Source organism: Phasianus colchicus, chromosome 3 (assembly GCF_987193195.1).
Source record: "Phasianus colchicus chromosome 3, bPhaCol1.hap1.1, whole genome shotgun sequence".
Taxonomy (NCBI): Eukaryota; Metazoa; Chordata; class Aves; order Galliformes; family Phasianidae; genus Phasianus; species Phasianus colchicus.
Genome location: NC_143438.1, coordinates 64,755,696 through 64,781,093, shown reverse-complemented (window position 1 = coordinate 64,781,093; position 25,398 = coordinate 64,755,696). Strand labels below are relative to the sequence as shown.

The following is a 25,398-nucleotide window of genomic DNA, read 5'->3' as shown; positions in this document are numbered from 1 at the left end:
ATAGGAGAAGATCTAGAGGAGGGAGAAAAAGATGAACAGAGGAACATCTCTCCTATGAAGAAGGGCGAGAGCTGAGGTTATTTAGCCAAGAGTGTATAAGGTTCTGGGAGACCTCACAGAATCATAAAATCACAGAAATACCAAGATTGGAAAAGACCTATAAGATCATCCAGTCCAACCATCCACCTATCACCAGTAGTTCTCACTAAACCATGTCCCTGAACACAACATCCAAACGTTTCTTGAACACCTCCAAGGTCGGTGAATCCACCACCACCCTGGGCAGCCCATTCCAGTACCTGACCACTCTTTCAGAGAAGTATTATTTCCTAATGTCCCGACTAAATCTCCCCTGGTGCAGCTGGAAGCCATTCCCTTTAGTCCTATCATCAGTTACACAAGAAAGAGGCCAAGCCCCAGCTCACTACAACCTCCCTTCAGGTAGTTAGAAGAGCAATGAGGTCTCCCCTGAGCCTCTTCTCCAGACTGAACAATCCCAGCTCCTTCAGCTGCTCCTCATAAGACTTGTGCTTCAGACCCCTCACCAGCCTTGTTGCCCTTCTTTGAACCCGCTCCAGGGCCTCAGTGTCTTTCTTGCAGTGAGGGGCCCAAAACTGGACACAGTACTCAAGGTGCAGTCCCATAAGAGCTGAGTGCGGGGACAGTATCTTCCCTGTTTCTGCTGGCAACACTGTTTCTGATGCAAACCAGGATGCCATTGGCCTTCTTGGCCACACTGGCTCATGTTCAGCTGAGCATCAATCAATATCCCCAGGTCCATTTCCTCTACACAGTCTTCCAGCCACTCTGCCCCAAGCCTGTAGCATTGCCTGGCGTTGTTGTGGCCAAAGCGCAGGACCCGGCATTTGGCCTTGTCGAACCTCATCCCATTGGCTTCAGCCCAGCTGTCCAGTCTGTCCAGATCCCTCTGTAGGGTCTCGCTACCCCCAGGCAGATTGACACATCCAGCCAACTTGGTGTCACTTGCAAAGTTACTGAGGGTGCACTCAATGCCCTCATCCAAGTCATGAATGAAGATATTGAAGAGGACAGGCCCCAACACCAACCCCTGGGGAACACCACCTGTGACTGGTCACCAGCTGGATTTAGCTCCATTCACTACCACACTGGGCCTGGCCCTCCAGTCAGTTCTTTATACAGCCAAGAGTCCACCTGTCCAAGTCAAGGGCTGCGAGCTTCTGCAGGAGAAACCTCCTTGTAGCCTTCAAATATTTGAAGGGGACTTAGAGGAAAGATGGGGAGACGCACTTTGTCAGGTATTGTAGCAACTAGAAAAGAGGTAACTATTTAAAACCAAAAGATGGTAGGTTTAGATTATGTATCAGGAAGAAATTCACTACTATGAAAGTGGTGAGGCACTGAAAGTTTGCCCTGAGAAGCTGTGGATGCCCTGTGTCTGGAGATGTTCAAGGCCAGGTTAAATGGGGCTCTGGGTAGCCTCATCTAGCGGGTGGCAGCCCATGGCAGAGGAGCTGGAACGAGATGATCTTTAAGATTCCTTCCTACCCAAGCCATTTTATGATCCCGTAAATAACACAAATATTGGAGGTACATAATTAGAAGTAGTCTCTTGGAAAGACATGTTTTAGACACTCACGGACTGGCACAGATCAAATGAAAACAGGACTGCTAAGTACAAAAATAGTAAACAAGAGCTGTAATGGATTTTATTTTTTATTCTGCAGACATCAAATTTTCTGTCACAGAAGGTTTCTGGAATTCAATAAATACCATATTCAGAACTATATATACCATATTCAACCATATTCAGAACTCCTTAACTGGGAGAAATGTTATACAGTGATTTGACCTGAAAGTTACTATGTCCACCTCTTTCTGTGAAATATATGCTCCTGATTCACTTGCTGAAGTTGTTTCTAAACCTTCATTTATGGAAATCCTTAAAGAAGGGTCTGTCTTCATGTCATTGAAGATTTAGGCTCCACTGTAGGCTGAAAGAAAATCTCTTCTACTCTCTTTAAAATCTTTTTTTTTTTTTTTCATTCAAGTTAGCATTTATGAGTAAAAAGCAGATAAATCCTTAATCTAGAGTAACAGCCAAAAACACATCATTCTCAATGGGACCTGGAGATCTCCAGCATTCATAAGTGCATCTTCTTCTTCCTCTCATGAAAGATTTGTCCAGAAGCTCTGCACTCCGAAGTGGAGAGTATTTGAGCAAAAGCAATTACCCCAAAGTACTGTGTTATTTCCCTTCTTTCCTACCCTCCAAATTTCCCCCAATCTACTTCTATTGAAAATCCATACACAGGAAAAATACTTCTCAAAACTTAGGAGATACTGCTTATATAAAAAGGTCTATCTTAAAAAATCAGTTTCAAGTTTTAAATGTATTTACCTACAAAGTAAATAAAATAGCTGTAACTACATTAGCGTAAGTAGCAATGTTCTAGAGAAACAAAAGGGAGTGATTTATTAAGTTATCCCTGCCCAGAAAAAAAGAGAAAATACTGTTGAACATATGCTTCATTTTAAATACAGATGGCATTAAGCACATGCTTCATTTTTTTTTCTGAGGCAAGACTAAAAACTGAAAACCATAGCTATGTAATGCTTTGTCATGTTACAGGAGAATCAACTAAAATGTTGCCATTATATTCTTTCATATGATTTCAATATCCTGCCTGAGCAAGAGAGTTGGACCAGATGACCTCCAGAGTTCCCTGCAATCTCAACCATTTTGTGATTCTGTGAATACAGTACAGATGAAAGCATGTTACAGTTTTATGCCTTTTCATAAGATAATCAATAGAAAGTGTCATCAGTGTTTATGTAAATACTAAAATAATGATAATAATAATTAATAAAGGCAAACGTGTCATTTGGATCATTCATTTTTCTTTATTGAATTTTGATGAAAAACAGTCCATTTGAAATATGTCCAGAAACCATTTCAATTCCAAATGCTCAACACAAAAACTTGGTATCAGAGTTCAAACATATAAAGTTACATCTTATTATAATTTAATATTTAACAAAGCTAATCATTTTTGATTTTGAATAATTAAGCTTACAAAAATAATGTTACAGTTATAAAATAAATCAGCTTTTCCCAATAAATTACAGTAGTGTTCCTCTTATTCAAAAATGTAATATATTGTACAAAATAGATAACATCTTTTAGTAAGATAAAATACTAAAGTATGTTTTTCATCCAGTACATTTTGGCAGTGTGTGAAACCATGTTATTGTACATTTAATATCTAAACAACAAGTGTGAAAAAACTAAACCCATTATGTTATTACATTAATTGCTTATATAAGGCAGGAGTACCCAATCCAGGGGCCATTTTATATTTCAAGTTACTTTTATTTAGTCAGATCAATCCTGTCATATTCACAAAAATGGCCTATTTAATCTCACCCAAAAAAGTCACACATATCTAGTCACAGCCAAACATTCACTTTCTGAGAGGGTCACAAAAGTGACCTCAGTCAACATTTGGGTGTCTCATGCATGCTTTATTCTTTTTCTCACAAAGTGAGAAAGCTGGTGGACTACATGGAGAAACGGCACAGTTCTGATACCCCTAAAGTTTATGGCAAAACTTTGATACTTTATTCTGTCATAAAAAGTCTTACTAAAAGGGTCTAGTAAAAAGAGCAATGAATTGATAAAACAAACAAACAAACAAACAAAAAACACCAAACAGTAACCAGCAAAAAGAAAAACACATTCTATAAAGCAAAAGGTAAACTGTAAGAGCTACTGTATGCAGATCTAAGTACAAAAGCAACTGCTTCAAAATAACAAGAAGAAACGCAGCATCTACCTTGTGGTAAATGTATTTTCATTAAAGCCCTTTAACTGTTTAGGTCAGCTCAATATTTACTGTGTATTTTCTGCCTACAAAAAAAAAAAAAAAAAAAAAAAAAAAAAAAAAAAGTATATGAAGTAACTTTAAAGGCCAGTGGTTTAATTATACCATCTTTGGATGCTGTGATTAAGGCAAATGTCTGATTCAGAATGAACAACTTCTCACCTTGCAGAATTTCTGACTCCATTGTGTTTCATCTTTGCCATGGTTCAGCAAACTGCAAATATTTTTCCTGTTTATTTCTTATATAGCCTTCTGGGGGAAAACAAACAAACACCTACTTTGAAGTATTAAAAGAAAAGCATTGCTGTCTGGAATAAATAAAATGTGCAAAGTGGCAATTTTCTTAGATATCATTACTGTATGAACAAAATAATCACTTTATGTTTTATAAGAGATAATTTTCAAAAATTCTTAATGAATATATACCCATGTGAGCATATGTCACAACAGCCCCTTTGTGCAAACTGACAGAGGGTCTATATCTAGATCAGTTAATATAGACTCCAGAAGGAAAATTTCAATCGATTCTGGATCCTTCAAAACTGGGAAAGGAGGAAGAGGAGTCAAAGGACACTCATCACAGTCAATTCATACCAAACACCTGAAAATTCTGAGTTTGAAATCCAAATGAAAAGTACACGATGTACTAGTTATCTTTATAACTTGAAATACCATGGCTCAAATGAGGAACATTTGGAGTTGAATTCTATCACTTGATATATATTCTATCACTAGACATAGCATATCTATCACTCGAGTTAGCAAATCATGTCTCCAGATATAGATCTACAATATAAATATGTAGGTTGCTCTGAAAGCAATGCCTCCTATTTATTTCATGGAAAGTACAACAGGAGTACAAAAATACTATTTGATAGAGCAAATTCTCAGCTACAGAATGCTATTTTTCAACAGTCACCAGCTTTAGCTATACATTTTTGCCAGTGATGAACATGAGCTTGCATGCCACGCCCGTAAATATATGCACCACTGGAGGCAATTCACTGTTTTACAGTTTCTGTGACATTGTTGATAGAAAAATGTTGGCTATGTAGTCCATCTTTCCTCAGCCCAAATAAATGGAAGTCAAAAGGCACCAAATCAAGACTATATGCTGGGTGTGGTATGACAGTGCTGCCCAGATTGTTTGTGTGTTCCATGATCTTCAAACTGGTAAAGGGCCTGGCATTATTGTGTTGCAGGAGAAAGGCTGTCTTCTCTGGTCTGACTCTGAAAGTTTAAACTTTCGACTTAGTCAGTCTCATGATGTAGCTGTCAGAGTTGATGGTTTGTCCAGGTTCCAGGAAATCCAGAAGGATTGTCCCATTTTTGTCCCAAAAGACAGTGCACATCACCTTTCCTGCTGAGGGATGAATCTTGAACTTCTTCCGTAAAGAATTCGCATGTGTCTACTCCATGGACTGCCATTTTGACTCAGGCTCATAGTGGTGACACCAGGTAGTCCAGAAAACTGTCACTGCTTTCACCAGTGCTGAAATGCACACATTGCACCACTGCATTCAAACCCACTGTTTGGCCTCCATAAACACTAAGCAAGTGTTGATGAATGTCAATAATTTTTCCATATGAAGGAATTCAATTCCATACTTTTGCTTCACACACACTCCCATGTCAGATATCTCAGACTGCCCCTCCGCTGACATCCATCACATGGTAACAAAACATAATGGATTATTGGTGGTAAGGTTTGATCTCTACTGCCATACTACCAACATCCACCTCTGCCATTGTGACACAGCATAATAAAATAGGAGGCATTACTTTCAGAGCAGATCTGATACAATTATTAAGTAGGTAAAGTTTGGTAGGTAAAGAGTGATTGCCAGTGCATTCACCAGACAGTTAGACAAATAACACAATGACTACATTTACATTAGTAAGTTAAACAGTACAAGTCCATATACTCCAGGCTTGAGGTCAACTGACATGGCCTGGCCATGTTTCTACAGTTATTCTCCGTAAAGAAAGATGGCATTATTGAAAGTGCATAGTAAAAAGTGTCCCTAGACAGGCCTAATTCCCAAAATGCCCTGAGAAATCATCTGGGAGAGAAGTAGTCCAGACCATTAAAAATTCAGAGCCCTTTTTTAACTCTTTAGTAATATAAATGGTAGCACTCTGGTGTCTATACATCCATGCCTAGGTACTGTCTCGTTGAGTACTATAGACATCACTGTGTATGTAGATTTCAAAAAGTTCTCAAACGTCTTCACACATGGCAAGCTCTCCCTCTGACTCATACAAATTCGTTGCAGGAAGGATTCAACTCTTTTGTTGAAATTTTACTTGAAAGAGATGCTTCTTTCAAATCAGTATTTTTGAAAACGTATTGAATACTTCTATCCATTCAGTATTTCCTTGTTTTTATTTAGAATATGTGCTTTGTTTGTGGAATCTTGGCTTTCGTTTGACTAACGCACTTTTTCATGCCTACAATTCACAGCTAAACAAGTCCTAGCCAGTTCAGTCACAATGAAAAAGAAAGTTATATACACAACTAAAACAATAATATTAAGATGACAACTAAAACAGAAAATAAAAAAAAAAAATGAATCTGTGCAGTTAAGAGATCTAAAAATAACATCAACCTTTATACATTTTTATCAGACTGCAGTGTCCACAGTTACAGCTCTGCATAGCAGTCAGTACAGTGAGTATTACTTTTCAAATCATAAAGGGTCTCAAGAAACACCCACCGTAGTGGCTGCTGGGGAAATAATTTTCCTTATCATCCTGAGATTTTAAACGTGCAAGTTTCCTACCAAATTATCTAGTGCATAAAAAGGAAGGGGGAATGGAGGGAGGGAGAACTGAAGGGAAAGAATGGGGGAAATAAGGAAGGTAGAAGAGCAAGACAAAGAAATATTATCACAATGATTTTTGTTTCAAAATAGACTGCTGTGCAATTACTGAAGCCTGATTTGAAGATATTTTGTATTCTTGTCCAGAGCCTTGAGGAGGGGAAGGTAATGGAGTCTCTGGTGTTGCTGAAAAAGAATTCAGAAAGAATTGCACTTTTTTATATTCTGTCCAATTCTGCACAAATATATACATACTACTGACCCCAAATAAAGTTCTTCTACATTTGTCATGCTAGGCAAATAGGACATTATTGGAGATTTCAGCTTGTCAGCAACTGTGCACGTAAAACCAATGATGTATCAGAATGGTGCTAAATTGTTAAAATTAGATTAAATTCAAGTCAAAGACTCGTCACATACATATTTACAAATATGTTTTTAATGCACAATTATTTTATTCCTTATGAAATAACTCTATAAGCACTGACAGGCCACCATTTTAATTAATATGTTAAACTGTAAGACTGAAATGTTATGATGGAAGGCTAACTTGCAATTACTTACAAATCTGTTCTGCATGTACAGGAGCAGACATTGAACTTATGAGGATGGTTTGGCCAGTTAATGGATCTTGGGCTAAGTGAGGATGTACTGGATGATGTAAATGACTGGTATCATTAGAAGTACCTGCAAAAATAACAAGAGCATATATCAGTTTAGAAGAGCAGATTGTTGCCAGCGATTTATACTGCAATAATTACATTTTTGCAGAGCAAATATTTTGATTGGCAATTTGAATAATTGCCTCTGGGTATTCATTAAACAATTTAACCAGTCTTCAACCACATTAAGCACTGTGTTTATTTGCACTGTTTTGACTGCATTAACAGCTGACTTATTGAAATATTTGTAAGAATTCTGTAATCTGTCAAGGGAATTCTGTGTTTAGATATCCAGAAAAGACTAAGAAGTACAAAGCACAATCTGAGGCTGTAGAACTGAGAGAAAAAGATGAGCAGACAGGACAAGCATTTAGCTAACAATTATATGACTTGAAGCTCAGTCAGTGTGGTACTGGTCAAAGTGCTTGCTTACATCATGATTCCCTCAGCATCTCAGTATGCTAAATTCAACAGAATACAGCATGGTAAGTTTGAGATGTTGTTAACTTACCTCCCAGTAACATTTCCTGAAGCAAACTGTCAATTTTAACAATTCCAAATAGTTTAACCAGTTGTATTTGCTCAATCATTTGCCAGGTGATACTCTGGAGTGTAGGCAGTAAAAGCAAAAGCTCTCCAAATCTTCCTCGGGAGTCATACTGACGGTCATTGATATAATCTTCTAAACTGATCTGGACTTGGTACCGCATGTTCTTAATCTTCATTGGATTACTCAGGCCTTTTGCATCTGAAAAATGACAAAACCATACAATCAAGGCAAATTTTGATTTGGGAGGAGCATCTTACTTTTTTTTTTTTCCATTTTGTTCTTTTCCTTCCAGCTAGATATCATGAGTATATGCTATATCAACAAAAGTCACTTTCAATATAATCTGAATAAAATCAATAATTAACAATAATTCTGAGATATATTTTCAGGAATGTACCTGGATCAAAAAACACAATCGCTTTCAGGCAAGCATACTCATTGTCATCTATCTGAATTTCCTGGAAGGGTCGAACTAGTTCATCTAGGATTCGATTTGCCACTCGGCTGATCTCCACTTCAGTACTGTTGCGATGGATTATATAGTTGTTACCTTGGAAAGAAAGAATACCAAGATGTAGACTGATATAAAGATTTAGATGCAATATACTACACGATGAAAATCATTTCCAAAAATATATTTTATTTTGCTTAATTAAATTAGTATTTTTTCATTCAATAGCTCTCCTTTATAGCACACACAAATTTCATGATGCAAATAAAGTTCTACGTACCAATTACAGCTCTCACCTAGTGAATAAACTATGCGGATAAATATGCCATCATGTGTAGTTACTTATTAGTCCACGGGACTGAGATGGATATTTGAATGCACAAGCATGGAATAAGCAAGCCTAACTGATCTAACTTTTTTTCTCCCCCCATTATATCCCAAGATGAATAATCAGATTTTTCAGTAGACAAAAAGCCTATTTTCAGAGAAGACATCAGGAATGCTTCATTATTCCTAACAAAACGTAGAAGCATCAGAAAACTTTCAGTAAATAATCAATTTTACCTCTTCATTTTAAATTTCCATTTTGGGTATATCTTAATATCTTAATTCAACTATTGTACAAGAAAGCATCTAACATAAGTGGTGAGAACAGTGGGATGACCACAGAGCTTCCAGAAGCCACAAAGTTATTTTGGAAAGAAAAGTTGATAAGCATATCACAAGAGATCCATGCCAAAATGACTCATGAACTATATAGACATCTACCTCGAAGTATCAGAAATAAACATAGCCTCAAACTATTTCTTCTTTCAGTATGTATGCTGATTCTGGTAATGCTGACTACAATTTTCTGCTTATTATTTTCTCATTATTTGTCCTTATTATTTAATAATCCTGATAAAACTGTATTATTTATGTTAATTTTGTCAGTAAAATGACAGCTAGAGAAAGAACTCGATCAAAGAAGTCATCTGTATAGTTTCTAATTTGAAAATATTGCTGATGCCAGTAATATCTTCAGAGTAAGCCCTTTCTGTCCTTTAACCTTATGGTGCGTGTGAAAGAAAATTCAAACTGAATCACAGCTATGGAAAACCCAAAGAAGTAGCAGAAAACTCCTTAGTACCACAAGACTGATGAATAAACTAGTTTGAGTTGATATTCTGCATAGTATTGACACACATCGGCTGTCCAAAAAAGACTTAAACACTTTCTTACAAAACAGCTAAAGAACTGAACACATTAAATGAGGACATTTTTGGTAGGGTGCGCTTTAGACTTGCAGACTGCTGTGTCAAAGATTGCTAACAAATGTCTCATCATGCCATTATGCACATAGGCACATATCTCATCATATGACTGTGCCTCTCTATTGTGTGACTGAAGGGAAGACTTGCTTCCACAGTGTGACAATGTTCCTTTCCCTAACAGCTCCGGTCTCTTTATATAACCCAGCAAAGGTTATGATCAAGAAGCTTGTTGCATGATTTGTTACACATGCAACACTCACACTGTTCTGTACATGTAGGTACCTGCATCTAACATGGCAGGGAAAAAAAGGATTGCTCTTTGCATGGTGACACATGGCAGCTGTCAAACCAGCAGTGAAAAAGATGTTGGGAAAGACAGATGCAGGGAACAGGCCATCCACTTTCATAGAAGAATCTTCTGTGATAATTTCTGAAGAGCTTTTAGGAAAGAACCAGGTAAATGGTTTTCATGAGATTGAAATTATTAAATGACTCTTCTCTCTTGAATGAAGATTTCTTATGTGATTTTGGTACTGGTGGTGTTTTTTGTTGTTATTGTGCTGTTTTGTTTTTTTTTCTTCTTTTTTTTTTTGTATGCGATAAAGATACAAAAAATGATGCTAACATAAGGAAATCACTTGCTAGGAAATCTCTAAATTGTGGCTTCTGGTATTCTGCTTTTGCTGGAACAGGATAGATGACATTATGTCTTTAATAGCTACTTAGCATTCACAAAAGCATTGCTTTGATTATGTCAGAACAGTTGTCCAACTTAAGTGACTACATGGTTGCTAGTGTACTATATCATCATCATTATTAATTGAAATAAAACCAATATTTACCTAAAAGTAAAATGTCCTTATACGCCATGGACCGTTTTGCTGCTCCAAGCAACAGGTGTTCCCCAGCATGTGCTCTCAGCAGTGCAACCTTAAAAACAGTAGCAGACTCATTAGAAAATAAAGCAGTAACTTCCAAGAAAGGGCAAAATGAATGACCATGCATATTAACATGAGTACTTTTAGCTACATGTACTGTAAGGTCATATGGTAAAATATCAAATAAATATAAAAACTTTCCACCGTATAACATTGTATTTATGATTTATAATTATAATATTATAATAAAATTATCATTCCTTGTCATTTCTAGCAGTTAGGGATGATCTTGAACATATAAATCTACGAAATACTTCTAAGTCAGTACAGTTCTTGTATTAATTTCCCTGCCTTTATTTCATTAACAAATTTCACTCTGAAATTTTAGGTTGGTGTCAAAGACTCCGGTGGGCTGGAATGAACCGTAATGGTAAATTCTTCACTGTTACTCCTTCATTTTTGTCATCAAAATTGTATGCATTACATAAAAGAGCTTTTTCCCCAACACAATCAGATATGCTAAAATAAACACTACAGTAAACAATGAAGAAACTTGTTTCCTACCAGGAAGGTAGTACAAAATGTTATCATTAGTTTACTCTTTGTCACCTATTTACTTTCCCTTCTAAAATCTCCTCGGAGCTTCAGCACTGACCTCTGTTAACTCACAAAATTTCTCTTTTTGCAAGCATTTCCTTATGAAGCCAAGCCCATTCTTTATGGGTGATGTAAAGGAATACAGCACCTAGGAATACTTAATATATTAAGACTCTCAGTAGAGTTAACTTATCCAGATTGGCCTGCTCCACAGTCTGATTCCAATCAGGAATTGTTTTTCGCAAATTAGATGATTAATGTAATTAATAAACACACAACACACATTAAAAAGAAGTCATCACAAAAATAAATAAATAAATAAATAAATAGGCATTTATTTTAACTCCCAATACCTTTGTCATTAATTTTCGAAGGTATTCAAAGTTCAGGAATATTTCCCAAATATGCACTCTTCAAGCAGTGCATTCTCAGCCTTAACTTATCTATCTGTACTGATGACTTTTTTCATTTAAGTAAAGACAGTAATTTCTTAATGACATCTGATCCTTTCCATATTTTCATGTCATCTTAGCGAGTTGTTTTTTGCTTGCTTCCAGTGCCTTTGTAGAACACTGTATTTAAAGATCCAACACTACATTTCTCTTTCTTTTACAGATTTTTAACTTGTCTGTTGAGTTTGTGCATATATATAGTATTCCATGAGTCTGCATAGATAGCAAAGTACTAATGTGGGTTTATCTCCTGTGTCTGAACCAACTCCATATTTCTGCCAAAGTGTATAAAAGGGAACGGACTCAGTTTTAGTTTCAAACCAAATTATCTAACTTTCTTAATGAAACTTTGTTAAAAACTGAAGAACTAAAGAGGAAAAAAAAAAAAAAAAAAGAGGAATTGCTCTATTTCACTTCTTACAGTAATTTTCAAGCTAAATCAGACATCGCTGAGATCCTGAGCCATGAATTAATCTTCTATCCAGAAAGTTGGTGACAAGACAGCCTACCACAACGTGAAGACACTTATTCTATGTGTGCCAACATGGTTGGCTCTGAAACCCACTAAACATTAGGTGCATTACAAATGAGATTATAAGTCAGAGCTCTGTAATAAAGACCCTGAGGAACCCTTCATGTTTTGATGATTTTTTTTCTCTACACTTTTGTTATTTACAATATGAGTACATTATATCATATGAAATATTACTTGCTATAGAGTGACATCAGCACGTGTTTGGCATTTGTTCAAGATTCTTATGGCTTTTATTTTTTGCAAGCAGAGAAAATCTGCTTCAAATTAAAGAACAGGCTGCCTTAAACTATATTATAATGAAAGATGGACATAAAATAAATAGTTTGGAAGATCAGAAAAAATCATGATTTTTTACAATATTTTTTTCATTTCCGCATTCAACTTGGTATTTCTGCTTTCCAAAAGAAAACAGAAAACACTAAATGACTACTGGTTTGCTGAAAAAGTGATTCTTTCTTTTGACAGGCTAGAGCCATATCAACTCCTATTTTTCCATGGTGGTGTTACTTCAAAAAAAAAAAAAAGTTTTAAAATCAGGCATGTAGTATCAAGCTGTATTTGATCAGACACTGCATTATTGTTTTCTCATATAATTAAAATACCACAGAAAGAAAAAGACAGTTAATAATGTTCTCCCTTTGGTCTCTTCTTGTACCTGGTCATCCAGTGGTAACTCACAGAAGCCAGGAATATATTTAGCCCATTCCACCAGGACCAAAAGTTGCTGCTTCATAGATTCACAGACATCACTAATACCAGCAATTTTCTTAGCATTTATGTCAGTGCTTGCACCAGGACTGGAGATTGAGATCTGGACATATTGAAAGAAAGAAAGTTAATAATGTTAAATTTCATATAGTTGCATTTTCAGAGCAAACTAAGAAAAAAAAAAATGACAGCAGTTATCACGTACCCTTACGAAATTCCTTGACTATACAGACAATACAGATAAAATAGTCTGCACAAAAATTATAAAAATTAATTTCACATTTATTACTGCTATTCTCATCATGGTACAATGTCTCCTCCTTCCAAAATATTGCTTGTAAAGATTCTAAAGCCTCCACTGTCTGTAGCCAGGAGGGTTTTGTTTTGTTTAGGTTCAGGTTTTGATCTTTTTTTCCTTTAAAATGGCTGTAATTTACCTCATTTTAGAAAAAAGAAAGAGTGCACATGCAATAAAATGAAAGGCAAAGAAAGAAAGAGAAAATGGGTAGCATGTTCTTCTAGTGAAAAGTGTTACTAACTTCTTAAGTTAAAATAGGGACAGAACAAAGTAATGTATGAGACCATTGAAACAGTTTCACTTTACATTTTACTTAAGGATACTTAAATTCTGAGATTTGATTATTCCTGTAAACTCTCTGCTATCTCCCCACTCCAACCTCTAAAAAATAAAAAATAAAAAATAAAAAAAAAATCCAAACAATAAACTGTTTGATTTTTTTGTAGTTACAAATTTCAGGATTATGGATCCTATTTAGGTTGACTTCTGCCATATCCTCCTCATTCTCAGATCTGTGTTTAATCACCCATTGGGACCCATGGTGAAATCCCATTATCCTTGGATGGTCAAAGGGAGTTGCACTTCTGAACTAAAGCCCAACACTTCCTACATAATTCAGTAGCCTAAAACACTGAAAACAGCTTAGATAGTAATGGCAGTTAACCATCTGAATGTCTGTTCTCAGGAGAATACAGCAGTCAATGAGATTAAAAAAAGAAAGTCCTCAGAGATCATTCAAAGGCAGTGATGTAGGAAAAATAGTTGGGATATTGTCTCTTTGCAGGCAGACCATTTGTGAAATCCTTGCTGTAAACACGAGTCTATTTCTGGCATCTGTTCTACAAAAACAAAGTTGAAAAAAATACTGAGTATTGTTTAGGTAGGTAGGATCTAGTAGAATAATTTAGTCTACAAAAACAAAAAACAGAGAATAATGAAATGCAATGTATTTCATTCTTTCCAGAAAAGTCTTGATTGTCAGTCAAAAATACCTACACAGGGAAGAAAATTCTCATAGCAGGAGGTTCTCTGCTGTGATAATGCCAGAAAAACAGATATATCACCATCCACCAAGTAGGAGTTAGTTCAAGAGGGAAAAGAACATGCAGGTTCTTTAATCATTACACATAATGACTCATGAACTTGAAACACACTTCATCCTTAATATCCTATGCTGTACAGCTTGATAAATTACAAGATTATGGGCTGTGTGCTGAAATTACTTGGTGAACTTCTATTGGGGATTCATTATGAACTCCTAGGACTGCATGTCTTAACAAAGAAATAAAACAAACAACTTTCTCTTTCTCCATTGCTCTTCCGGGTTGCAACATGGGTGTCACCAGCTTGATGAACAAAACAACGTAACACTACATTCCTATAATCCTGAGGAATGTCAGTGACATATCTTTATTGAGAGTACAGCATGTCCCTTACACATTTATGTAATCCAAGACCCTCAATCTGTGGGAGAAGAATTTTACTTGCACAATTTATCCTCACAAACAATCCTTGGGGATGAAATAATTTGTTTTCCCCATTTTAATATGAAATTTAAAAAATGGAATAATGCCACTTTCTTCCTCATTTTCAAAGCTCAAATACTTGACCAAGTACTGGGCTTGGGGGTTGTGGTAGACAAAAAGTTTGACGCAAGCAAGCAGTGTGCACTTACAGCCCAGAAAGCCAGCAGTATCCTGGGCTGCATCAAAGTAGGGGTGACCAGCAGGGCAAGGGAGGTGATTGTCTCCCTCTGCTCCGCCCTCATGAGCCCCCATTGGGAATACTACATCCAAGCATGAGGCCCCTAACACAAGAAAGATGTGGAGTTGTTGAGAGTCCAGAGGAGAGCTATGAGGATGATGAGACGGCTGGAGCACCTCTCTTATGGAGAAAGACTGAGGGAGCTGAGCTTGTCCAGGAAGACTTCACTGTGGCCTTCCAGTACTTAAAGGGAGTTTATTAACAGGAGGGAGACCGACTTTTTACACAATCTGAGAGTGATAGGAAAATGGGGAACAGTTTTAAACTAAAAGAAGGGAGATTTAGGTTAGATGTTAGGAGGAAATTACTTTAAGCATAGTATGGCAGTGCAACAGGTTGCCCAGTGAAGCTGTGGAAGTCCCATTCCTGAAGGTGACTAAGGCCAGGGTCCTTGATCTGGTGGGTGGCAACCCTTTCCAGGGAATTGTAACTAGATGGTCTTTAAAGTACCTTCCAACCCAAGATGTGCTATGATTCTATCGTATGATGTATGACACTAACAAACTCTTGAGATCTCTTCTCAGGACTGAACTATTACAAGCCCATTCAACTGAGGCAAAAACAAGGACCTCTAGAACTTGGCTCTTCCATCACATTAAAATAACCTCTTGGCCTTTAAGGTTTGGCATATTGGAAGCAATTCTCTTTTATTACACCATATCAAACAATAAGAATAATAAATTTTTGTGTGAATTCACAAGGTGGTGTTTTAGGACAGGAATCTACCAGCTGACAAGAACTTTGTGGCAGAAAAGACTGAGGATGTGATTCTCTTTAAGAAAGCTCTTATTCCTGAACTGCATGAGTCAGTTGGAAATGATTAAGGGACTGACACACACATGCACATACTAAAAAGCATAATAAGCAAGTTCAAAGAATTACTAAGGAGGTAAAATAGGTATATTTTTCATACTGCATAGCTATGAAAGGTAGGAAGGTCCATTATGTTCATCTGCCCAGACACGCAATATCTGCCAAAGACTATCACCCAGCAATTCCTGCATCAATTCTTTACAGACAGTTCCACTCTAAGAGAGATGCTGATAAAGGATGAGATTACAAAACATTTGGGGATGTATAAATCAGTCAACATGAAATCATAAAGGTGGCAGTTAAATTCTAAGTTAGCAAGAGGTGCAAGAATGCAGAATCAATGACCAAGATTTATTTCCGTTGCAGAAAAGGACTGGAGACTGTTCCATTCAGCAATTGATTGAATAGGGAAAAAAAGGAGAAAAAAAGAAGAAAATGAAGTTCAGATGAGACAAAGAAAATTTAAAAGAAAGCTGAGAAAAGACTTTGCAGTTGGAACACTTCTGTTTGCCTTATTTATAATACCTAAGGATATTGAAAATGGGATTTTCAAAAGAATGTAAGGAAATGAGTGTCCATACCCATTAGAAATTTAATGGGTTTGGACAATTTTTTCACTAATGTTTCATATAAAAGCAAGCCTCAAGAATAGATAGGTGCCACCAGCTGCCTGAGACAGCAACTGATTTAAAAGCAGTAGGAACCATAAAGCTTTATTAAGAAAGGCGCCTAGGACATATTGTCCAGGACAAAGTAGAAATTTTATATTGACTTTGCTTTAAGAATGAATTCTGTTGCTGATTCTTTATTGGAAAGAGGAAACTGAGTATATTTTATATTTTGGAAGTAGGAAGAAAGTAATCTCTAAAATGATATTGAATACAATGAGAATCTGAAAGTATTTAACCACAGAAAATATTTTCTTGAAGTCATTAAAGAATTTTATGGAAGATATTGGTACCTGACGGGAAAGTGTTTCAGCTTGTGACAATGTGCTAATAGAGGGAATGTTGCAGCCATCAAAAGTATTTCTTCTTGTACTTATTCTGTCCCGTTCATTTTGTACAGCTGGAAGAGAATAATTGTCTCATTTATTGACTTGTAAACATTGCCACACAATATCATTACAGAGGCTTACTAGATAATTATAAGAAGTATGGCATTCAAAAAACCTTGTGCTTTCAGCTCTAAACAATGAGAAAGAATGACAGTACATGTTCATGGTCCTTATCCACATTATGATGTTTGTCTATAAAACTTAATACAACCAACTGTAGCTAGAAACTGAACTTCAATAAATGAACCTTTTTGATAGTGTTAGAAACGGACCTCTCAGTACTGCTGAATAGGTCAACAGGTACAGCACCGTGAAAAATGTCTGAGTGAGAGGTAGTTTCCTGTGAGAAACCTTGATACAGCAATGGAAAATGAACTAAATATTCTAGTAAAATAATTTCAAGATTTAAATATCATACTTTGATAATGAATTCCTAGCTAGTTTACAGAACATTAATAAGAAATCAAAGAACAAAAAAGCACCAAAAAGGTTCCAGGCAGGTAACTTTTGTCCCATGGGGGACAAAAAAAGGTAGTTGAAAGGACTTTAAATAAGGAATCCTTAATCAGTACATGCAAGGCTTATGAAGCAACAAGGCTTACCTCTGAATTCAAGGAAGAGTGAAAAATAAAACTATCAATCAGATATTTCTACAACCTAGAGCATGTCCAAGGTTAGGCCAGGAAAAAAAAAAAAGAAAAAAAAAAAAAGAATTATACTGATCAAAATATTTTTTACTGCACAAGGAATCTCATCATCTTTTAAGAGCAGCAGCTTTATTTCCAAAGATATGTTTGCTGTTTTGTGAGCAGATCCAATAAAAATAGAAAATAAATAAATAAAAAACTGAATAGTTTTCAGGGTTTATCTGAACAATGCACATAGTTTATTCCTGAGGAGTAGTAACTTTTTGCCAAGGACATTCAATGATGGGCCTTTTATTAAAGTCACAACAAGAAATGTTGTGCAGTGATAAACACAACGTGCTAAATGTGCCTGAAGAACTGAGACAAAAAATATAAACTTTTTTAAAAAAATGGGGAATAAACACTCACTTTTAATCTCAGAAGCTTAGTGTCACATTGCTTATTAAAATAATGTCAATAATAATTAATATTAATAAAATAGTAAGCTATTCTGCCAATCAGTAGTGAAAGTCACTAGCAGAGCACTTGAGAATCATGGGCAAATTATTTTTTGGGAATACATACTTTCAGATGTACTGAATTGTCTATATTTGTAGACCCTTTGTTCAGACTCTGTAATGAAGGGGGAATATTTGCTCAAAGAGTGCTTGTATAGCCTCTACCAGCTGAAGCCCTTTTCACCTTTGCCTTGAAGGAAAGAAAGTGATTTTCTGGAAACAAGCTAAGAATATATCATACAGACTATGCTACACTTATGCTATAAGAGATAACCTGATTGTGTAGAGAGAGGTCTATAACAGCATCTGAGCAGTGAAATCTACAGTTAGGTCTCTTGAATTATTTTACTGCTGGGAAGCCTTGAATAAACATGACTTGGATATGGGGAAAAATGAAAGCCTTATAGGTAGTGGAACTGAAAGAGGCAGAATAGTGTAAATGAGATTAAAATTCTGAACAGGATATATATTTTCATTTATAACACAAGTCAGCAATATGCCTTGTGTTCACATTAGCTAACTGTGCACTGGGCTACCCAGTATGCAAGAGACACTGGAAAACTGGTCCTAGTAGAGGGCTATGGTGCTATAATCCACATGATATCCAAGGTGAAGCTGAGTAGTTGATTTTATAGGTAAAAGAGGATCAAGGTGGAGGTGATCTTCAGTAGACCCAGATCCTTCTCACATGTGCAGTGAAAGGCCAAGGCAATAGACACTACACTAACTGCAAAATGAGACATTCTAGTTAGACATTACAAATAAAATCTTCACAGTGAGGGCTGTCAAGCAGTGGGAAAAGTTGCTGACAGAGAAAGAAATGCACTCTCTTAGGGACTGTCTAAACCTGGCTGCACAGAGTTCTTAGCAACTTTACTGAACCTAGAAATTATCTGTTTTAAATGGGGGCCTGGCCCAGATGACTTCCAGACGTCCCTTCTAAGCTAAAATATTCTTTATTTCCCATTTTTGAAAGTCTACAAAGCCTTGCTTTTTGCACAAGTTCTAGGGCTGCTATGTATATGAAGGTCTTCCTTTTTTTTTCATGTCATACACATAACCAACATGTTACTGACTTTAATGATTCAAATTCCGGAAGACTAAACTGTGTTCCACAAAAATATCAAACCTATTTCATACAAGCACAGTACTACCTGTTTAGTTAGACTATTCGTCTGTACTTACAAGGAAAATAATCCTGTTATCTCATACTATAACTTGAATACTAGCAAAGCAATATGATACTACAGATACTTAAAAGCATAAAGAAACAGCTTCCTTCATCTTAGGAAAGCAATGTCTAGACTAAAACTGATACAGTCTAGTTACAGGACAGTCATGTGCTCCCACTGCAGACTGGCCTTCCAGATGATGTATCATATTCCAAATAAAACAGGTTGCAAAGAGTATCAGAAAAAAAACCACAAATTTTGCAATGAAATAATCATTTCTGACTGCTTATTTGAACCAGATCAGGATGCCTTTTGCCACTACATTATAACTGAAAGTGAAGAAACAAGCCCAACAACTTGGTGTAAAAATTTTCTGATATTTCTACTGACTTTCTTTTGCTATTGCTCTGATAACACAGTAGTGCATGATCCTTCCATGTCCTCAAGAAGATCACCAGAAGATCCATGTTTCATAGGTAGAGGCATAAGTATATTTTCTCACATACATACAAGTATATCTCACATACACACATTAAGTCCCTGTGAGATTGGGAATATTCCTGATTGTTGACACTCAGTTAACACAGTTACCTCACACTTCTTCCTTAAGAGTCTCAAACATTTAAAATGAAGGGAATAATAAGCAAGTCAGCCCTGTAGATTAGGTAGGGTAGAAACACAAGGCTAAACATGCATTTTATGACTGAAATTTGGAAAAAAATTATAAATCAGAACTGAAATCCTGTGCTTTGAATTTTTTCCAGGTATATGGCACTTAGAAAGCAATGAATTTTGGTGCCAGGATTCATGGATTAAGCAGTTGAGATTCACTTTAAACCTGTCATGTTTGATATTGCCTGAAGTGTTAAAACTGCTTATCCACTGAAAATTAGATGATGCAAACTTCACCTCAGTAAAAATCTCCATCATGCAGGCACTACTGCAGATTTTCCATTTAATTATTCTGCTGTTAATTTTTTTTGAATTTTGATTAAATTTGGAATTTTGATTAAATTTTTAAACTTAGATTCTATTACTTTAAACATATCAAATAATAAACGAATCTATTACCTTCTTTTTTCATTCCTGCTCGAAAACATTTTTTTAAACGACAATATCTGCACTGATTCCTTTTGTCCTTGTCAACAACACATTGCCGACTGAATCTATCAGAGACAAAAAAGGGTAAACATACAAAGCATTAATAAAGCACCACTCTGGCTTGAGAGATTTCATACCTCCTTATTTTGCAAGCACATGTGTGTATCTACGTATAAAATACGTATTAGAATGGGCAAGAACGGAATATTTTTGAGTTATGCTTTATTGTGAGATATGCAAGTGACTGCCTACACAGAAAGGGTCGTGATGAAATGCTACAAATAGAAGAAGGAAAGGATAATTGATGAAAATGTCAACTGTCACCAGCTCAGAGCAGCCCACCCATTCCTGCAAAACCGGTACCTTTGGTTGGCAAAGTTTACTTCTAGGAGCTAACAAATGAACAAATGAACAAATGAAGTTATCTGTAATATTACAGGTGACAAATTAAACAGGAAACAGGAGGAAAAAAAAAAACTGAATACCTGAATAAAGTAAAGATGCGGAAACACACAGAGTGTGACACTGCAAGAAAGTTTTCCTGGCTCTCATGCACATCCACAGATGTTCCTAATGAAAATGTATATGAGGCATCCCCTCCTCTCCATTTGCTTCTGCCTTTTTTATTTATTTATTTATTTATTTGTATGTGTTAGATAAATAGATCTATCTTCTTCAGAGCTCTACTCGGCCTCAGCTACATCAGCTCTTATTACACCATTTTAGAAGCCTGTCTATGATCATGGCAGATCAGTGAGTATCTGCCTTATATATCCACAATTAGAATGTTAAGTATCTAAGGAAGAATGGAGCAAACAACATTTCCAGCAAAAAGGCTACAAACAAAGTTTTCAGTTTTATCTATCTGTCTAAACTCACAAATATATTCTGTGCATGGCTTAAAACTGACATCTTAAGGACTCGGAATTGCACAGAGCAATTCCTCAAACATGGTACACATAGCTGCAGAATGACAATTTGGGCATCTAGGCACAGAAAAGTTAACAGGTTGCCGTTCAGATTGACAAGGAGGGTAATAGTCACTAACAGGACTATTGCAGGACTTATGCAGAGCATCAATGAAGAGGGAATGTGTATATAGATTTGATCTGTCTTTAAAGAAAGACTCATAAATTTTAGTTTTTCTCTACAGAAACTGCCTTAACAAAGAACAATTTTAAAATTAAAATTAAAAATCAGTTAAGAATCACACTCTCCACACTGCCAGTGAAAATACAAGATTTTCTTTCTTTCTTTCTTTTCTTCTTGTTTTGTTTTGTTTTGTTTTCAGGGGATTTCTGTCTGGATATGGTCCTGGGCACTCTGGTCTAGGTGTCCCTGCTTGATCAAAGAGGTTAGATCAGATAACCTCTAGAGGTCCCTTCCAACTTTAGCTGTTCTGTGTTTCTGCTATTCTTTGTAATCATAAATAAAAGACTGAGACTGCACTTCCGTAACACAAGGACATCAACCGCATCAATGGACGCATGGAAACTCTGACAGAACAGATCTTCCCTAATAAAAAGATACCTGAGTATCTATACTTGTATAAACATTTTTTGTTCTGGTAGTGATAACAAGTTAATTCATAGGAAAAAAACAAAAACAAAAACAAAAACAACAACAACAACAACAAACCCAACTAATACAAAACATTTAAAACATTCAGCCCAGCTTCAATAATTAAAGTTAGACTTTCAAAAAGTGCTGTCTTGATGCCCATTAAATTGTTGGAAACTTTTCATTCTTAGCATTTTGTCTGCAAGTCCTACAAGTGGAAAAAAAAAAATCATCAATGAATAGAATACTCTCATGAGGTTTTAAAAGCTAACTTAATATGTTTTCTTTAGGAGCATATATAGTGCTACAAAGATTCCACATCAGAGAAGCCATTTATAGGTGGTCCAATTCATTAGACTTCAATGAAAGGGATTGTTTTCCACATTATAAGAACATAACATCTCCGCAATGCTCCATCAGAAGTGCTGTTTAGAATTCCTTCAAAAGAGGCTGAAAATACCCCTATGCAGGTCCGAAAAATCTGAAAATGTCTGAAAGTAATGTTTGCATATATTCATTAATTTAGTGCCTCTAGATTAGTTTTTAAATACCTGCATGTATAAACATGATTTTTCCGTATACTGCGTCTAAAGAATCCTTTGCATCCATCACAACTGGAAGCACCATAATGTTTTCCAGTTGCTCGGTCTCCACATATTGCACAGAGACTGCTGATCCCGCTGTCAGTAGAATTCATGTTGAGAGGTTCTCCAGAACTGTCTGAAAAGAGGGAAGAACAACATATACAGTTATGGACAACGTTCTGAAAAAGTAACACACAGACAATTTATACTTAAAAAATAAGGATTTTTCTGATTTTTTTTTTCCTTTTTAGTTGTCACTATTTAATTAGCACAGTGTATTTTATTATATCTGACAGTTATTCTGATGAACACTATTAAATTTATAGAGTCAGAATAGCAGAACTTATGAAGTTCTCAACAGCAAATAATTTTATTCCAAACTGTTTCCAACTGAAAGGGGTTATAAAGTAAATGTAACCTTGCAGGTCTAACTACATATGTATTCTAACAAGAGGAGGAACTTTGGCACAAAGCAGCATTACATGGATAGCTGACAAAGACATCATAGACCACGTCTAATAGGAGATGGCAGTAACTGTTGACTATCACTGAAAAAATCAATTATATTAAAAAAAAATACAGTAGACTTAAGGAAAGAATGCTAAGAGGACTTAGTTTTACTTCCTTGAACAACTTTTTTGAAGGAAGATTGTCTTAAAAGTTGTGAGAGAATATTATCTAAATATGCTCAACATTTAATCATTGAATGTGGAAAACAATACTGAATTCACATTAAATCAGAATAGTTATATTTATTATCCTTTGAGTCACAAGGCTTAACAGACATATTTTCTGAGTATGCTTCTGTTCCTACGGAAGGAAAACCTTAGTATCTATTAAACTTTTGTAGTTATCCAAAGAAAAGAGGTTAGCATTATTTAAATATTCAAGCCTACATTAAGAAGTACATGAGTTCATGAAGAGCGAAAATGTCAAAAAGCAGAACTGTTAATGTTGATAGACATTATATTGTAGAAGAGCCATCTGAAATGTGTCATGCAAAAATACAATAAAATTTTGCTTATGCCCTAAGGAATTTACAATGTAAATAGAATTCTTTAGATGAAGAAAAAATTTGCATCAACTTTTTAGACATAGTTGATTAGAATCACATTTTAAAATGTTCAAATAAAAATGAAAAGGTAAGAATTCAGTTCCCCGAAGAATTCATTGTTTTAAAATTGTGTTTGTTATGACCAAAAAATTATTTTAAAAAATAGTTTACAGGGTAACTTCATTTGAAAAATGTAAAAGCTTTACTTCAGACTTTACTGATTTGGGATCAGGACATATCCAAATAATTAAAATATTTAAATGTAATGATGAAATACTTGTAGCAATATGACTTGTATCTCCTTGTGTCTGTGTTTATGCGTATACGTACTGTATACGTACATATATATGGAGATACTTGTTTTCTTTGGGTAATACTCTGAAAGAAAATGTCTGGGAAATCAACTTGATTTTGCAGAGTTTGTTCAACAGAACCTGTCTGAATGTGGATAGTTAAATTTCTCCGAATAGATCTAATGAACTTAGAAGTTTTGAAAATACACATCTGAAAATTCAGAAAGGCAGCTCTCAGATCCAGCCTACACTGTAAATGGAAATCAACCTTTTAATAAATTCTAACAGAAAATATACTTAGGCTAACCTCAAAGCAAACTCTGAAGAAAAAAGGACTACATTTAGTAAAAAATAGTTGTCAAAGTAATCATTTACAGTGAATAATTTAACTAACTGGATCACTAACACACAACACAGTATAACCTCCCTAATCAGCTTTCCCATTCTGTGTAACATTAACAGAACAGAAAAAATGAGATTCAGCAAAAAACAAGTGACCAATGAAATCATCCATAGTAAAAGGAAAATCAGATAAATCCTCTAAAACTTACATAATCATTGTTGATAGCTTCAAAATCATTTAGGCAGTGAAGGTCTGTTTTTCCTCCTAAATCAATAATAAAATCTACTTTTCTGTTTACTGAGCGCGTTGTAAAGTAATACTAGAAATTCAAATAAAAATTCAAGTCCAGTAATAAAAACTAACTTGGATTCTATATGGAAAGAATACATAGACAGGGGAAATGGAACATGCTGAGTATTTTTCCTGCAAATCGCTAAGTATTTGTTCTGCATTTCAATATATTTCATAAATATTTCATAAATACTATATCTGCGTTAGAAATACAACTAAAACTAATTCTCAAATATATCAGAAGATTTGGAAAGACACTTTAGGGGAGTTTAATTCACTTGATATTTCTCTTCACTTTAATAGACTGAAACTACCCGGTTTTGCTCAATGCAAAAAGTTGGCAGAATGAAATGGTGTGCTTCCTATTCCAAGCATTGGTACAATTGGTACAATTTCTAAAAAAAATAATAATAATAAATTAAAATTTTAAAAAATCTACCTGAAGTTAAAATACTACATTAGCCAACAGTTTATGCCAACAGTTTTCCTCAGCTAAACATTAGCTTGTAGGGAGACAACATGTTTTCTAAAAAATCACCCTCATTCATACATACATATATGATTAGTTTAACATTTACATAAATAAAATATTGTCCAACAAATAGAAACTAGGCATTGAGAAGCAGTGGCTATTTTTTTTTTCCACAAACCTCTGGATAATCTTCTTGTGTCCTTCTGAATGCTATATATAACATTTACTTTCATGTTCCAACTGTCAATACTAGTTATTCATTTGTCTTACAGTAAATAAAACAACTGCTGAATACACCATTTTCTTCCTTTGATTAACTGACTGATGACAGTACAGTTCAGTTATTTTATTACATATAACCACTCTTTTATTTTCCTTAATGTTAAAGAATTATAATGTCATTAACTTAGAGTTAACGATGAAGTGTGAAAGAGATGATTTGTAGTTTGAAAACAATCACCAAATCTTCCATTAATAAAACATTTTGCTAACACCTTAAAACATTAATAAACTTCACATCTCCCACTAGCTGACATGATTTTGCATCATGGAGCAGAACTCACCATTGCCATTGTACAGAATCTGCATAGTTTCAAACTCCAGTGCGGTGTACGTTGGATCTAAAACTTCACTGTAGTTTGCCATTTCCATGTCTAATATTGGTTCTGAGACCCTCATCAT

General features: G+C 35.4%; 1 protein-coding gene across 2 annotated transcripts; it reads right to left on the bottom strand.

The window, feature by feature from the left end:
- Nucleotides 1–4,788: 4,788 nt before the first annotated feature.
- Nucleotides 4,789–25,398, bottom strand: HNF4G (hepatocyte nuclear factor 4 gamma). 2 transcript variants are annotated; one of them, XM_031604805.1, is made up of 11 exons: nt 25,281–25,398; nt 22,232–22,400; nt 20,091–20,185; nt 16,608–16,714; nt 12,719–12,874; nt 10,444–10,531; nt 8,295–8,447; nt 7,859–8,095; nt 7,250–7,372; nt 6,794–6,871; nt 4,789–5,191 (listed from the first exon to the last, which is right to left on the bottom strand). In XM_031604805.1, the coding sequence occupies exons 1-11, from the start codon at nt 25,396–25,398 to the stop codon at nt 5,139–5,141; spliced, it is 1,377 nt and encodes a 458-aa protein (XP_031460665.1). In that variant the 3' UTR covers nt 4,789–5,138. The 2 variants fall into 2 exon arrangements, with proteins under 2 accessions (XP_031460665.1, XP_031460666.1); XM_031604806.1 differs by lacking the exon at nt 4,789–5,191 and having other exon boundaries at nt 6,753–6,871; nt 22,232–22,396; nt 25,277–25,398.